At 73.5% G+C, this 14,920-nt stretch overlaps 3 protein-coding genes across 10 annotated transcripts; 2 read left to right on the plus strand and 1 right to left on the minus strand.

Annotated features, from left to right (window-relative positions):
* Window positions 1–548: 548 nt before the first annotated feature.
* On the minus strand, window positions 549–6,390 carry TTC31 (tetratricopeptide repeat domain 31). 6 transcript variants are annotated; one of them, XM_054825157.1, is made up of 17 exons: window positions 6,253–6,390; window positions 5,656–5,708; window positions 5,469–5,523; window positions 5,126–5,379; window positions 4,794–4,877; window positions 4,514–4,582; window positions 4,166–4,333; window positions 3,939–4,070; window positions 3,701–3,866; window positions 3,290–3,380; window positions 3,071–3,212; window positions 2,748–2,849; window positions 2,591–2,681; window positions 2,287–2,428; window positions 2,015–2,089; window positions 1,758–1,860; window positions 549–1,614 (listed from the first exon to the last, which is right to left on the minus strand). In XM_054825157.1, exons 3-17 carry the CDS (start codon window positions 5,506–5,508, stop codon window positions 1,489–1,491), a joined length of 1,785 nt encoding a protein of 594 aa, XP_054681132.1. In that variant the 5' UTR covers window positions 5,509–5,523; window positions 5,656–5,708; window positions 6,253–6,390; the 3' UTR covers window positions 549–1,488. The 6 variants fall into 6 exon arrangements, with proteins under 6 accessions (XP_054681132.1, XP_054681130.1, XP_054681128.1 ...); XM_054825155.1 differs by lacking the exon at window positions 6,253–6,390 and adding an exon at window positions 6,003–6,156 and having other exon boundaries at window positions 2,287–2,425; window positions 2,591–2,678; XM_054825153.1 differs by lacking the exon at window positions 6,253–6,390 and adding an exon at window positions 6,003–6,155 and having other exon boundaries at window positions 2,591–2,678.
* CCDC142 (coiled-coil domain containing 142) lies at window positions 6,381–10,964 on the plus strand. 3 transcript variants are annotated; one of them, XM_054825149.1, is made up of 12 exons: window positions 6,381–6,513; window positions 6,793–6,907; window positions 7,289–8,746; window positions 8,859–8,945; window positions 9,026–9,190; window positions 9,299–9,456; window positions 9,573–9,725; window positions 9,810–9,924; window positions 10,016–10,193; window positions 10,277–10,316; window positions 10,398–10,488; window positions 10,669–10,964. In XM_054825149.1, the coding sequence occupies exons 1-12, from the start codon at window positions 6,466–6,468 to the stop codon at window positions 10,920–10,922; spliced, it is 2,862 nt and encodes a 953-aa protein (XP_054681124.1). In that variant the 5' UTR covers window positions 6,381–6,465; the 3' UTR covers window positions 10,923–10,964. The 3 variants fall into 3 exon arrangements, with proteins under 3 accessions (XP_054681124.1, XP_054681123.1, XP_054681125.1); XM_054825148.1 differs by having other exon boundaries at window positions 10,277–10,488; XM_054825150.1 differs by lacking the exons at window positions 10,016–10,193; window positions 10,277–10,316; window positions 10,398–10,488.
* Window positions 10,965–11,282: 318 nt separating this feature from the next.
* LOC129205867 (programmed cell death protein 4-like) lies at window positions 11,283–14,852 on the plus strand. Its single transcript, XM_054824258.1, has 11 exons — window positions 11,283–11,433; window positions 11,902–12,184; window positions 12,358–12,455; window positions 12,559–12,672; window positions 13,156–13,377; window positions 13,528–13,625; window positions 13,697–13,811; window positions 14,038–14,145; window positions 14,216–14,326; window positions 14,417–14,556; window positions 14,648–14,852. The coding sequence occupies exons 1-11, from the start codon at window positions 11,377–11,379 to the stop codon at window positions 14,697–14,699; spliced, it is 1,398 nt and encodes a 465-aa protein (XP_054680233.1). The 5' UTR covers window positions 11,283–11,376; the 3' UTR covers window positions 14,700–14,852.
* Window positions 14,853–14,920: the final 68 nt, after the last annotated feature.

The following is a 14,920-nucleotide window of genomic DNA, read 5'->3' on the forward strand; positions in this document are numbered from 1 at the left end:
CGGACCGGGAGCGTCGGCCGGTGCAGAGGGCTCGGGGGGCGGGAGGGGCGACGCGTCCCGGGGGGGTTCTGCACCGGGGGCTGCTGCACACCCAGTGCTTGGGCTCCGGTACCCGCCCAGCACCGGCACGGGCCGGATCCGGTCCCCGGAGCGCCGCGCGGCCGAGGCCGCCCCCTGCTGGCCGCCGGTGGGGCTGCGCGGGGCCGGTACCGAGGCCGGGCGGAGCCGCGTGCGGCAGCGCAGCCCCGGGGGCCCGGGAGCGCTCCGGTTAGAGCCGGGGGGTGCGGGCGGCACCGCGGGAGCCTGAGGAAGGGGGGGCGGGGGGGGGGCCCGGGCGGGTTGTACCGGCAGACGCAGAACCGGGGCCTGGAGGACGAGCAGCTTCACCGGCACAGGGAAAGGGGCCGCCGGGCACCCGGGCAGGGGCTCTGGGTCCCGGGGGGGGGGCCAGGCTGGCGGCTCCTGCTCCGGCAAGGGCGGAGGGGTGGGGAAGGGACGGACGGACAGCCGGGATGGAGGGACGGACGGACGGACAGCCGGGAGGGACGGACGGACAGCCAGCCACCGCTGGCTCTCAGTTTTATTAAGAAAACCCAAACCAGGTAGAAGCCCCCGAGGGAGCTGAGGGGAACGGCCATCCCCAGGCACAGCCCTGGCCCGGCTCCCCCGGCACGAGGAGCCCCAGGGTGGCACCGGCCCACGGCAGCCACCAGCCCCCCGGGACGCAGACCCGGACCCACACGTCGCCGGGACAGGGGAGCCCTGTGCCCAGGGCGGGGGGCAGCAGCACAGCCCCCTCCCTGCCGGGGGCTGCACACCCCAGCAAGGCACAGCCACTGGAGACACCAGGAGGGGGGGACGGACACCTCCCCCAGAGGCAGCAGGAGGGGGACAGATTCTGCTGCCTGCAGAGGGAAAAGGCACAGGCAGGGGGAAGGCAGGCACAGGCAGGGGGAAGGCAGACCCCAGTTCAGCCCTCCCCCCCCCCCAGGAGCCAGAGGGGAGCAGGGGTCCCGCTGGCAGCCCCCCCCCAACCCCCTGCCCAGCAGAAGACCCCCCCCAGCAGGTGCCCCCTGCTCCAACAGCCCAGCTCAGGTCCCAGGCGGTGCAGGCAGGGGGAGCAGGCAGGAGGAGCAGGCAGGGCCCTCACATGGCCATGCTGGCTCCTCTGGCTGGGGGGCAAACGTGCGCGGCGACAGATGCCACCGTGGCTCCGCTCCCGCAGGGCTCCACCCGCGGCAGGCACCGTGCCGGCTGCCGGGCACAGAGCACCCACCCAGCGGCGCACGGGCAGGGACCTGCTGCGGGCAGGAAGCCAGTGCGGGCAGGAAGCCGCACCCTGCCATCGCAGCCATCCATCAGGGCAGCGGGCAGGGACGCGGCAGCGCCGAGGGTCCGGCTCTTCCGCAGCATCCCAGAGGTGCGGGAGGGCAATGTCACACTGCGCAGGGTCCGGCTTTGCTGCCGTAAGCCGAGGAGCCCCCCCAGCTACAGGAGCCCCCTGGGGAGGGCACCCACCTTGCTGTGGGGCTCTGGGTGCCACTGGTGGGAGGGGGTGGCGTGGGAGGGGTGCTTGAGCTGCAGCACCAGCCGGCTTCCCTCCACCTCGGCATCCTGGGGGGACAGGGGAGCAGAGCTGGCAGTGCCGCCCCCACCGGGGTGGGGATGAGGGCAGGACAGGCCCCCCGACATCCCACGCCCGGCACCACCAGCCCCCCCGGCGCCCACCCCACCGTGTGACGCCCACCCCGGCTCACCTGCATGGCTGCGTAGGCAGCTTCTGCCGCCGCCTTCTGCGTGTAGTTGATGAAGGCGCAGCGTCTCTCCGGCAGCATCCGGATGAAGCGGATCTCCCCAAAGCTGGGGGGTGGAGAGTTAGCACCCACCCCAGAGAGACCCCCACCCTCGCAGGGTTTCTCCCCAGGCCAGGAGCGCCGGGGAACGGGCACAGGCCCAGGGCTGGTAGGGCACCGGGGTGCAGGGGGCCGCGGGGGCTCAGCACAGACAGGCTCACCGGCTGAAGGAGCTGTGCAGAACCTTCTTGCTGATCTTGGGGGTGACGTTCCCCACCCAGAGAGGGTAGCAGTCCCTGCCAAACCGCGTCAGTGTCACTGGCAGCCAGCTCCGTCCCGCACCAGCTTGAGGATCCCCCCAGCATCGCCAGCTCCACGGGAGCTCTGGGCCCCACTCGCTCCTGCCCACCACCCCAGGAAGCGCCTGGCACCGTCCCAGCCGGGCAGGGGGGCTGCCCCGGGGCCACCTCGGCCCCACCAGCCCCAGCACTACCTGGCGGGATGGGTTGGAGGCAGTGTCTGCTGGCTGCTGGCCACAGCCCGGCCCTGGCTTCTCGCCTGGCTCCTGGAGCTCACGACGGTCACGAAGCCGCTCATGTCCGTGTCTGGGCAGCTCCTGCCCACCTGCTCCCCTGCTGAGAGGCAAGGATGGGCTCAGCCGGCTCCATAGGCCGGCACAGCACCTGCCGTGGGCTGGCCCCAGCATCATCCCAAACCCCTCGAGGTCCCCCAGCACCCCCCGGCTCCCCGCTCTGCCAACGGCTCCAAAGCAAAATGCCGGCGCCGAGGTCCCTTACCGGGGGGAGGCAGCAGCGGCTCCTCGGCCTCCAGCAGGGTCGGGGAGATGGGGACCCCCCCCGGGCTGCCCCAGCCACGGGGTCTGCTCTGCTGTGGGGGGAGAGGAGGTCAGGCCCTGTGGGGCAGCAGCCGTGGCCAGTGGGGCCGGGAACTCACCTGCAGCAGGGCCCGGCAAGCCTCCAGCTGGGCGGCTGCCTCGGCGTCAGCGCCGTCCAGGTGCAGCAGCTCCTCAAACGTGCTGGCAGCCTCGGCGTAGCGCTGCGACACGGGGGACAGGGGCTGAGTTCCTGCTGCCCACACCGACCCCCCGCCTGGCCGGCCCCAGCCCCCTGCTCCACCCCACGAAGGGCTCTGCCCAGCCCCGCTGGCACCCCGCAACCCCCCTGGCACCCCATAACCACCCCAGCCCTCCCACCTCACAGCCCCCCACCCAGCCCAGCCAGCCCTGGCACCCCGCAGACCCCACCCATCCCCGGTACCTCCAGCCCCCGCAGCGCCTTGCCCTTGCGAAAGAAGCCTTTGGGCCACCCGGGCTGGAGCCGCAGCGACACCTGCGCGTCCCTGAGCGCCTCCTCGTAGCGCCGAAGCTTCTCATAGCAGTAGGAGCGGTTCCCAAAGAGCCTGCGGGGGGAGCGGGGTCACTGCTGCCCAGGACCCGCAGCCCCTGGGCAACGCCACTCCCCGGCCCCGTCACTCACCGGTGCTCCCTGGGGTTCAGCTTCACAGCCTCGGTGAAGGCCTGCACCGCCTCGGCGTAGTGGCCCTTCTGGGCAGCCTTGTTGCCGCGGTCTGTGGGGAAAGCATTGCCTGCTGCTGACCTCCAGCCCAGCTGGGGAGCAGAGGTGTGCGCCCCAAAATCGGCATCTGCTGGGGACGAGCAGAGGCAAGCAGGGCCACGGAGGACACAGTGGCTTTGCCGTCACCCAGCCGTGAGGGAAAGATGCCTTGGGGACAGCGTGGAGCCACGCTGGCCTGCAAAGAGCCATGCCAGAGAGGAGATCGGCACAGACCCTCTAGGACCAACCTGCCCTGGAGCCGAGAAGCAGCGGGGCAGAGCCCCCGCACACCCACCCCCTTCTCTCACTGCCCGGGCGGCCCAAGGCACTGACCTGCGAGAACCAGGCTCTGCTCCACCATGCTTGCGTCCAGGGGCACAGGCTTGGGCTCGGGCAGGCAGGGCAGTGAGGGCTCAGGCACGCGTGGGGTGGGCAGAGAGGGCAGTGAGGGCTCGGGCACCTGTGGAGTGGGCAGGGAGGGCAGCCAGGGCTCAGGTGCCTGTGGAGTGGGCAGGGAGGGCAGCGAGGGCTCAGGCAGGTCCTTCCCAGTGCCCCAGGGGCTCCAACTCACCTTCCCGGGCACCTTCTTGCCTGGCTCCGCATCATCCATCTTGGCCGGCTTCTCCTTCCCGGGTGCCGGCAGCCTCACGCCCGCTTTCTGCCGGGCTTTGAAGACGAAGGTGCAGCTCAAGTCCAGCTCCTCCTGGGAGAGGCAGGGTGGGCGAGGCGGGCAGAGCCCCCAGCCTGTCCACAGGACAGACCCTGAGCCACGCTGGCGCCCGCGCCAGGAGCCCTTACCTCCATCTCCTCTGCCTTAGCCTCCTGGCCTCCTCCCTCCTCTCCCTCGGAGGCTGCGCTGTCCCCGAGGCATGGAGAGGGGCTGGGGCCCGACCAGCTCTCCCCTGCCTCAGCATTGCTGTTTTGGGGGTGCCCTGCGTCCGCAGCACCGCTCAGGGACGAGGTGCTCTGGAAGAAGAGGGCAGGAGTGTGACGGCAGCCTGGGCAGCAGGGCTCTGCCTGCACATCCCTCTCCTGCAGCCACAGCGTCCCGCCTGCAGAGACTCAGAGGACCCCCAAAGGCAGCACGGCCCGGCTGCCGCGGTGCCCACAGCCCGGCCGGGGCAAGGGACCGGTGCAGTCACTCACAGACTCGATCTCCTGTTTACTTTTCTGCTCTTGTCTCAATTTTTCTCGTTTCTTCCGGTCTTTCTGCTTCTGGAAACCAGAGTGAGCCATGAGCAGGCACCAGGCAGAGCAGCGCGGCCCCACGCCTGGCCCCATGCTGCAGCTCTGCCTCGGCACTGCTATGGGAGGGGGAGCAAGCCCCGGGCTGCCCCCCCAGATGCGCTTCCCCCCCCAGGGCAATGGCAGGGCTCAGGAGGAAGGGAGACACTGGCAGGACAAACCCCCCACGGGGTGCATCCACCTTCTTCTTCAGCTTCTTCTTCTCCGCCTTCCTCTTTATCCGCTCCTCCTCGGCCACCAGCTCCCGTGCGTTCTTCTCCGCTTCCTGGGGGAGCGATGCCGTGAGCACCAGCGCCCAGCACCGCGGCTGGGAGAGCGGGATGGCCCCGGCTGTGCCGACAGCAGCGCTGCCGGCCCCCTCCCTGCCCCAGGTCAGCGCTGCCAGCTGCCCCCGGCCCCCCCCGAGGAGGTGGAAAGGACAAGAGGGACTGCAGGAGGTGACAGGGATGAGGGGAGGGGCACCTCGGGGAGCAGAATCGGGCAGCGGACAGGCAGCCCGCAGGCAGCCCTCACCTCGGCCGTAAGCTGGTGCCTCCAGGGCGCAGGCAGCCGGCGCAGCTTCACCTCCAGAGCGCTCAGGGGTGGGCGGGCGGGCAGCGGCTCCTCGCACAGGAAGGACTTCTTGAACCCGCAGAAGTTGTAGGGGGGGTCGCTGTCCTCGCTGGAAACGTCCCAGTTCTGGCTGAAGCCGGTCCACTCCTCCTCCTCGTCCTCCTCATCCTCGCTGAACTCCTCCAGCCGGCTGGGGCAGTACCAGAAGCCCGGGCCTGCGCGGGGAGAACCGGGCCCGTCAGCGGCAGCTCCTGAGCACCGGGACCCCCGGGCAGCCCCCGCCCGGTGACTCCTCCCGACTCACCGCGGTCGAAGCCGTCCCGGGCCACGGACGCTTCCCCCATGGCGCTGCGGTTCGCCTGCGGCAGCACCGGGAGCTGGAGCGGCGGGACCGGGCCGGGGGAGGCGGCGCTGCCTCCCGCGGGGCCCCCGGGGCTCCGGTCCAGCCCACCCCGGGACCCCGGCCCCGGCCCCCGCCGCCCCCCACGTACCTGCCGCCAGCTGCTCTCGGCCTCGGGCGGGCAGTGCCGGGGGCAGAAGGGCGCTGCGGGGAACGGAGCCAGCCCTGAGCCGTCGGAAACAAAACCGAAAGAGGGCGGCGGGGCGGGGAGAGCCCGGCTCCGCCCCGCCGCCCCCTCCGGCCTCCACCGCCCCGCCCCACCGAGTACCGGTCCCGCGGGCACCCCAAACCCCAGCGGGCCGGGCTCACAGCGCGGCACCCACCGCTGCGGGACCCCGGCCTAGCCGCCCCGGGACCCCCCGGCCCTGCCCCGGGACCCCCCCCGGCCCTGCCCCGGGACCCCCCAGTCCCGCTCCCCGGCTCCCTCTCGTCCCGTACCGCCGCTCCAGCCGCCGGGGCCGAGCACGCAGCCCCAGGGACAGGCGGCGGGGGCGGCCCCGAACCTGAAGGCCCCCAGCCCCGGCCCGGCCGGGTCCCGCGTCCCGCCCGCCCCCCGCATCGCCCCGTCCCACCGGCGGACGCGCCGGAAGTGCGGCGCAGCGCAAACCGGAAGTGTGGCAAACACCGGCCGAAGCTACCCGGCCTCCATATTGGATGAGGGCAGGACGGCGGCCCGCGAGGCCCGTACCAAGCAGAACCGGGGCTCTGCGTCTCCTCCCGCCGTCCCGGTCTCCGCTTTAACCGCGGGCCCGGCCGCCTCCCGCTGCTTAGGACTCCCCCCCTTCCTCTACCGGGCACCGGAGCGCTGCCCTCTCAGCGGTTCAGCCCTGCCCGTTCCTCCGGATTAGCGCGGGCGCGGCCTAAGCCAATTTCCTCCCGCCGCCCCCGGGGATGGCCCAGCATGGAGGACAGCGGCTCCGAGCTTCGCGGCGGGGAGCCCTGCCTGCAGGTGAGGCCCCGAACGGACTAGGAGACCTCCGGATTCAGTCCCCTCCCCGGGGACACCGGCTGGGCACCGGGCCCGAGGCCGCAACCGGCGTCTCCTTGCCAACGCGCCCCCCCCGGGGGGGCGTGGTCTGACTGAGGGGCGTGCCCTCACGCACCGTTGCCAAGCAACGAGGGGCGGGGACATCCTCCCAGTCCACGCCCCTTCCCACGGTAGCCACGCCCCTTCGCTGGTAGCCACGCCCCCCCACCGGCGGGGGTCCCGATCCCGTTCGCTTCGCAGGTGGATGAAGGCGATGGCGCCGGTCTAAGCGGCCTCATCCTCCTCCTCCTGACGGCCCGGCCGGCCCTGCCCACCCCGGGGGATGGGGCTGCCCGTGGGGAACCCACCGAGACAGGTGAGGGGTGCTGGTCCAGGCTGGGGGGTGCTGGAGAGGGGGAACCCTGGGGGGGGGGGGTGTTCAGCGTCCTGAGAGGGACGGGACAGGTGACAAACGATGCACGGTTAGTGTGTAATTCACGTGTAACGTGTGGGTAAGCGTTGCTGGCACCTGGCAGCAGCGGCCCGCTGGGATGGATCCTGTGCCGGGAGGGGCTGGGGGGCTCCCCGGGTGCCCACGGGGGGGGCTGAGGGGCTCAGCACCAGCCAGGGTGGCTGCAGAGCAGCGCGGCTGTGTCCCCCATCCTCTCTGGGCGCCGGGGAAGAGCCGGGGTGGCCGCGGGCAGGGGCTGCCCCCCCTCCCCGTGTTGCTCCGCACCGAGGGTCCCTGCCCCTGCAGGCAGCAGCTCCCTGGGGGGCCTGGCCCGCTCCCTGCAGAAGGCGGAGGCCATGCTGCGCAGCTGCGTCAGCCCCGGCCTGCGGCGCCTGCTGGCCCCGCGGCCCCGCGAGCGCGGCTACGACAGCGAGGACGAGGATGAGGACGAGGAAGCGCCGGCCCTCCTGGCCCCGCTGGAGCAGAGCTTCCCGGGGCTGCGCCGCTGCCTCTGCGTCTGGGAGGACCCCCGCACCGAGACCTTCCGGGGCCACGTGCGGCCCCAGCCCGGCGGCGACGGCACCGCCGCCTTCTCCTACCACCCCGTCCACCCGCACGTGGCCGAGCGCGGCGCCGCCCTGCACGCCCTGCTGCAGCACCGCCACCACCTCCGCCTCGTCCGCGACTACACCCGCCGCCTGAAGGCCGCCTCCGACTTCCTCCGCCGGCTCCTGGCGCTGGCAGAGCGGCCGGAGCCACCGGCGTGGGAGCTGGGGGCCGCCCAGCCGCTGCGGGGGCTCTGCCAGGAGCTGCGGACGCACGCTGGCCATTGGAGTGGGCTGCGGCGGCGGATGCGCGGCGACCCGTGGCTACGGCCGCTGCTGCTGCGCAGGCACGAGTCGGTGGCGCACATGCGGCGGGCGCTGCTGCTGCTGGCGCTGCACGCCGTGCGGCTGGCCGAGCGCCACGCCGAGGCGCGGCTGCGGGGGCTGGCGCGGGCCGGCCCTGCTGCCGCCGCTTCCCCGGCGCTGCTCTCCGACCTCTTCCAGGGCCTGGAGATCTACAACCAGGTGGTGGGTGACCTGGACCTGGAGCTGGGCATCGCCAGCCGGCTGCCCACCGGCGTCACCGGCTGCCACGGGGCTGCCGGGAACCGCTCCCACGCCTTCCCCGTGGCCAGGGTGCTGGGGATACTGGCGGCCGAGCGGGGCCGGCTGGCAGCCGAGCGGCTCCAGCCTCTCCTGCAGCTGCGGGACGGGGGCGGCGGGGCAGAACACGTCTGCTGGGAGGACGTCGCGATGCCTTGGCCCCTGGAGCGCGGCACCGTGGCGGTGGACGTGGGACCCTCGGGACAGGAGGAGCTGCCAGGCCTCACCGGGGAGCTGCAGGCGCTGTGCAGGGAGGACGAGGAGCTGATGGGCCTAATCCTGGGGGTGCTGGTGGCCTCTGCCGACAGCCTCTGGCAACACGTCCTCCGTGGGCCCAAGCAGGAGAAGCCGGCGGCGGTGGCGGAGAGCCCCGAGAACCTGGAGCCGCCGGCAGCCGGCACAGACACGGTCGCCAGGCCAAGCTCTGCCGGCTGGAAGTCGGTGCGGTGGCTGGACGCCTCCCGCGCGCCGGCGGCCGAGGCCCTGCACACCCAGTACCGCCCGCTCTTCTGGGGGGCTGCCGGCACCGCGCTGGGGCACCGCCTGGGGCTGCCGTGCCGTGGGGAGGGCAGGGCCGTGGCCGCGGCGTGGGAGCTGAGCCGCGCTCTGACCCAGGGTAGGTGGGGGCCGGGGCGGGGGGGCAGCAGCGGCACCGAGGAGCAGCTCCCCGGGATCCCTCCCGGTGCTGCCGCGGGGTGCGCTGGCCCTCACACCCCGTCCCCCCGCAGCCCGCGTCCCCTGGGAGTGCGAGGAGGAGCTGGGGCGGCTCTGCCTGCGCCTGCTCTGCCGGGGCGTCCTCCGGAGCTGGGAGCGAGGTACGGGGTGCAGGGTGCGGGGCGTGGGGTGCCGGCAGGAGCGCAGCATGGGGCTGCTGACCGGTGCTCCCCCCCCGCAGGCTTTGCCCGCGCCCTGGGCTCAGCTCTGTCCGACAAGTGCTCGGGGGAGCCGGTGCCGGCGGCAGGGCCGGTGCGGAGCCGGACAGCACGGTGCCTGCAGCGGCTCTACCCGGCCCTGGCCTTCGCCCTGCGCTGCCTGCGGCCCCTGCCCGCCTGCCCGCCCGGTGAGTGGGGTCCGGGGGACGGGCATCCCGGGGGTCCCCTCGGGGCTGACCCCCACCCCATGGGGTGCCGCTTCCCCCCACGGCCCCCTCATCCCCTGCCTCCCCCAGGCCGCCCCCCCGGCTCGCCCTGCCTGCGCCTGCAGGTGCTGGGCTGCTGCCTGGCCACGGCGCACGCTGCCTGCTCCTGGCTGATGGGCAGAGCCTGCCGGTACCTGGCGGCCTGGGCCCTGCAACCGTTCCTGCTCGTCACCCAGGGCGACCTGCCGGTATGTGGGGCACGGGACCCATCTGTGGGGCTGGCTGTGGGGCTGTGGGGCTGGCTGTGGGGCTGGCTGTGGGGCTGGCTGCTGGGCAGGATTGGTCTCACCCCTCTTCCCTGCAGCTGCTGAAGCTGGAGACAGACAGGCTGGTGGTGCTGGTGAGCGGGACCTTCCCGGAGCCCGGGGACGCCCCCCCGCCACTGCCCCCCGCCCCGCTGTCCCACCAGGAGCGCCGGCTCTGCCAGCAGATTCGCTCCACGGCTGCCAGCATCCAGGTACGGCACGACCACGGCAGCCGGGGAGCCGCAGGGTGCCGTGAGCCCCCCGCGCCACCTCGGCTCCCCCCGCTCTGCCCCCAGCTCTTCTCGGGGGACGCGCTGAAGATGTTCTCCACCGACTGCAAACGGATGTCGGCGGAGATCTTCGACCAGACCATGCCGCTGGGCAAGCACTGGAGGGTCGGCCTGCGCGCAGGTGGGTGGCGGTGCCTGGGTGCCGGGCAGGGCCGCGGGCAGGGCTGCGGGCAGGGCTGAGCGGGTGCATGTGTGTGTCCCCCCCCCTGCAGACCTGCCCAGCTCCCCCAGCGCGTACGCGGCGGCGGCGGCCCAGGCGGTGCTGGGGCAAGTGCTGCAGGGTGCCCAGCTCCTGCCCCGCGACGCCCAGGCGCCCGCCCTGGCCCGGGTGACCACGGCGTTCCTGGAGGCCTGGATGGACCACATCCTGGCGCAGAGGATCAAGTTTAGGTAGCGGGTGGCGGCGGCGGCGGGGCTGGGCTGGCGCGGGCAGTGCCGGGGTGCCGGGCTGAGCGCCGTCGGTGTCCTCCCAGCCTGCAGGGAGCCTTGCAGCTGCGGCAGGACTTCGAGCTGGTGCGGGAGCTGGTGGGCTCGGAGCGCTATGGGCTGTCCCCCGAGACCCGGCAGTCCCTGCTCTCCCTCCGCGTCTTCCAGCAGATGGACGGAGCCATCCTCTGCCTCCTGCAGCAGCCCGGCGGGGCGGCCGGCGTGCCCCCCCGGCCCTGGCAATCCCTGCGTCGCTGCTGTGAGTGGGGGGGGGACGGGGATGGCCCCCGCCTGCTGCCCTCGGCTCCGCCGCCCCGCGGGTTGTGGCCGTCCCGGGTCCCGGCCGACCTCTCAGGGTGGCCCCCACCAGCGTGAGGGTCCAGGATCCCCGGCACGGCCGGGCCTTCCCCCCCCCCGACTCCCATCTCTCTCCGGCCAGGCTCGGACAACGGTGCTCGCCCGCAGGAGCCGGGCACGGACACCTTGCACGGTCTGGAAACCCTGGAGGTACCGGCAGCAGCGGGGACCCCACCGTCCACCCCCGGTGCCGAGCCGCCGGTGCGGCTGCGGACCACCGTCCCCGAATCGTACCTGTCCGGCAGCCAGCAGCAATGGCTGTCGCTACGGCTGCACCGGACCCGGCGTTGGCGCGTACCCGGCCTTCCCTGCGTCGGCAACAACCCCGAAACCTGACCGTGACGGCAATAAAACGATCGCGGCGGCTGCAACGGGACCGGGGGGTGGGTGGTGTCCGTCTGTCTGTCCGTGTCACCGAGTCTGTCCCCGGTGGGGGGGGGGAGCGGACCCGGTGGGGGGGGGAATGGGGACTGCAATGCTCCTGCCTGCTGCTGCCTGTACCTGCTGCCTGCACGATGCTCTAACCGGCTCCGGTTCCCCATCCCCTTTGCCCGGGTCACCGGGCTTCGGCAGCGGCCCCCGGGGGCCGCTGCCGAAGCCCGGCGACCCGGGCAAAGGGGATGGGGAACCGGGAAAGGGGTTACCGGAGCACACCCCCCTCCCCATCCCGGTGTGACTACGGTTCCCATGATGCCGCCGTTCCCGGTCACTTCCGCCGCGGGGCGGGGTCGGGCTTAGCCGAGCGCCCCTTCCCGGTCCCGGTCCCGGTGCGGTCCCGGTGCCGCCCGCCATGGCCGTTCCCGCCGCCGAGCTGGGCGCTACCGATCGCGGCCCCTTTGCCACCACGGCAAGTAACGGCACCGGGACCGGGACAGTGACAGAACCCGCACCGACACCCCCGGTTGGGACCGGGCTGGAGCGGGACCGGTGCTACGGGCTCGGGGAGGCACCGGCAGGAACGGGGGAGGGGGGGGGGGGAGTGACGGGGGTCCCTGCTGAGGCTGGGGGGGGGTGCATGGGGGGGGGTCCCTTGGGGGTCCCAGGGAAGGCTGGGGGTGCGTGATGGGGGGTCCATGGGGGTCTCTTGGGGGGCTGGGGGTGCATGGTGGGGGTCCGTGGGGGGTCTAGGGGAGGCTGGGGGTGCTTGGAGGGGGTCCCAGGGGAGGCCAGGGGTGTATGGTGGGGGTACGTGGGGTGCCTTGGGGTCCAGGGGTGCATGGTGGGGGTCTCTTGGGGGTGTGGGGGTGCATGGTGGGGGTCCCTCGGGGGTCCCAGGTCCACATCGCATCAGGGTGATGGTGCCCGCGGTGCGCAGGGCCCCTGCCTGGCGGGCGCGGAGGAAGAGGAGGAGGAGGACAGGGACGAGGAGCTGCTGGGGGCCGGGGGTCCCCGCACCTGGACCCCCCAGGAGAAGCTGCTGCACGAGGCGCGGCTGAAGGCCAAGGCCAAGCGGCGGCTGCGGCGCACGTCCTCCCGGGACTCGGCCCGCGAGTCGCTCTCCGAGGGTGCCGAGCCCAGCCCCGAGCCCGGCAGCCCCAAGGGCCGGGGCCACGACCGCAGGTCCCGCATGGGCAAGGGCCGCGGGCTGCCCAAGAAAGGTGAGGGGCAGCGACGCGTGGGGCTGGGACCCCCATGGCTCCATCACCCCATGGGGCTGGAATGCCCCCTACGTCCCCCGTGGGGCTGGGCTCCCTCCCGGTGCCCCAGGCTTACTCCCCGCCGGGGGGGCCCCACCGCTGAGCCCCCTCTCACCCGCGCGTGCCCGGTGCAGGCGGTGCCGGGGGCAAAGGCGTGTGGGGTGCCCCCGGCGTGGTCTATGGCTACCAGGAGCCCGACGCCCGCGACCCCAACTACGACGAGGCGGCTCAGGTACGGCCCTGGCCCCCCCCCCCGGCCCCGCACCGTCCCCTGCCCTCGCGGGCTGACTGCAGGCAGTGGTGCAGGCAGGGATGGCGTCGTCCCGTCCCCGCAGGGGGACACGGTCTACGCCACCGTGGTGCCCGAGCTGGAGGAGGGGGAGCTGGAGAAGAACGTGCAGCCCATGGTGCTGGAGTACTTTGAGCACGGGGACACCAGCGAGGTCATGGTGCGTCGGGGCGGGGGGTGGCAGGGGGCTGTGGGACGGGGTGGGCGGGGGGTTGTCGAGAGGGGACGGGGCCCCTTGGTGACACGGACCCTCGGGGACGGCGCAGGCTGGGACGGGGAAGGGTCCCTTGGGGAGGGGCTGGGGGACCACTGCTGGTGGGGGCCCTGTGGGAAGGTCCCCTGGGGAGGGGGGTCCCTTGGTGGTGGGGGCGAGACAGGGGGTCCCTTGGGGGGGGGAGTGTCCCTGGGGGAGGGGACTGGGGTGTCACTGGTGACACAGGGACAGGGTGGGATGGGGAAGGGTCCCTTGGGGAGGGGGTGGGGGTCCTGTGGCGGCTGGGACCTTTGGGGGGGCCGGGCTGGCGTGGGACGGGGAGGAAGGGGGTTCCTTGGGGACGGGGGGTGTCCAGGGGGCTCAGGGCTCCCCGGAGGGGGGTCTGGGGGTCCGCGGAGCGGGCGGCAGGGGGTGACGTGCCGGGTGCAGGAGCTGCTGCGGGGGCTGAACCTGGGCGGACGGCGGCACGCGGTGCCCTCGCTGGCGGTGGCCCTGGCGCTGGAGGGCAAGGCCAGCCACCGCGAGCTGACGTCCCGCCTGCTCTCCGACCTGGTGGGCCACGTCGTCACCCCCGAGGACATCGCCTGGGCCTTCGACAAGATGCTGCGGGACCTGCCCGACCTCATCCTCGACACCCCCGAGGCCCCCCAGGTGTCGGTGGGATGGGGATGGGACAGGGACTGGGGGTGCTCTGGGGGGGATGCGGCTGTGCTGGGGGGGTCACGGCCATGCCAGGGGATGCTCCGGGGGGGACGCGGCCGTGCTGGGGAGGAGGGATGGGCGCTGACGCTGTGCCCCCAGATGCTGGGGCAGTTCATCGCCCGGGCGGTGGCCGACCACGCGCTGCCCCTGGGCTTCCTGGAGCGCTACAAGGGGCGCGTGGACTGCGAACACGCCAGGTAAGCGCCGCCCCGGCCCCCGCCGCCCCCCCCCCCCCCCGGCGCGCCGTCCTCACCCGCCTCTCCCGCAGGGCCGCCCTCGACCGCGCCGCCGTCCTGCTCCGCATCAAGCGTGACGTCAACCGGCTGGACAACGTCTGGGGCGTCGGGGGCGGCCAGCGCCCCGTCAAGCACCTCGTCAAGGAGGTCAGCACCCGGCCGCCCCCCCCGACCTGTCCCCCAGCTTCACCCGTGGCCTGGCCCCCCCCGGACACGTCCCCCTGCTCCGTGCACCCCCCCGCCTCCAGACGTCCCACGGACACCCCCCGCCACGTCCCTCTGGACACGTCCCTGTGCCCCCCCGGCCCTCCCCATGCCGTATCCCCCCCCCGTGTCCCCCCCGTGCCCCTGCCCCAGCTGCCGCTGTCCCCAGATGAACCTGCTGCTGCGGGAGTACCTGCTCTCCGGGGAGGTGTCGGAGGCCGAGCAGTGCCTGCGGGAGCTGGAGGTGCCCCACTTCCACCACGAGCTGGTCTACGAGGTCAGGGCTGGGGGTGCCGGGGGTGCCGGGGGGGGTGTCCCGCGGCCCCGCTGACCCCCACCGCCCGCAGGCAGTGGTGATGGTGCTGGAGGGCTCCGGGGAGGGGCCGGTGGCCATGATGGTGACGCTGCTGAAGGTGCTGTGGGAGACGGGGCTGGTGACGCTGGACCAGATGAACCGGGTGAGCGCGGGGCGTGGGGGGGGTGTCGGTGGCAGCCCCCCCCCCCCCCCGGGGCTGACACTGCTGTGTGCCCCCTCCCGGCCCCCCCAGGGCTTCCAGCGGGTGTACGAGGAGCTGGGGGACATCAGCCTGGACGTGCCGCTGGCCCACGGCCTGCTGGAGCGGCTGGTGGAGCTCTGCTTCGACCGCGGCATCATCACCAGGGCGCTGCGGGACGCCTGCCCCGCCAGGTACCGGCACCGGGGGGGGGGGTGTCAGTGGGGGTGCCCCCCCCTCCAGCATCATCATCATTGTCATCATCATCCTCTTTCTCCTCCGCAGGGGCCGGAAGCGCTTTGTGAGCGAGGGCGACGGGGGACAGGTCAAGCAGTGAGGGGGCTGCCCCGGGGCGCTGCCGGCCCTCGGTGTCCCAGCGGGGGGGGCACCGGTCCCCCTTGTGCCCGGGCCCCCCCTGCCTGGCTGTGGGGCTCCCCAGGAGGGGACGGGCAGCGCCGACCAAGGGACACAATAAAGCGGCTTCCAAGGACGTGCTGAGTGCGGCCTGTGTTGGGCTGGGACACCCCCACCCCCACCCCCCCCGGGGGTCACTTGTCG

Source organism: Grus americana, chromosome 4 (genome assembly GCF_028858705.1).
Source record: "Grus americana isolate bGruAme1 chromosome 4, bGruAme1.mat, whole genome shotgun sequence".
In the NCBI taxonomy this organism is placed as follows: Eukaryota; Metazoa; Chordata; class Aves; order Gruiformes; family Gruidae; genus Grus; species Grus americana.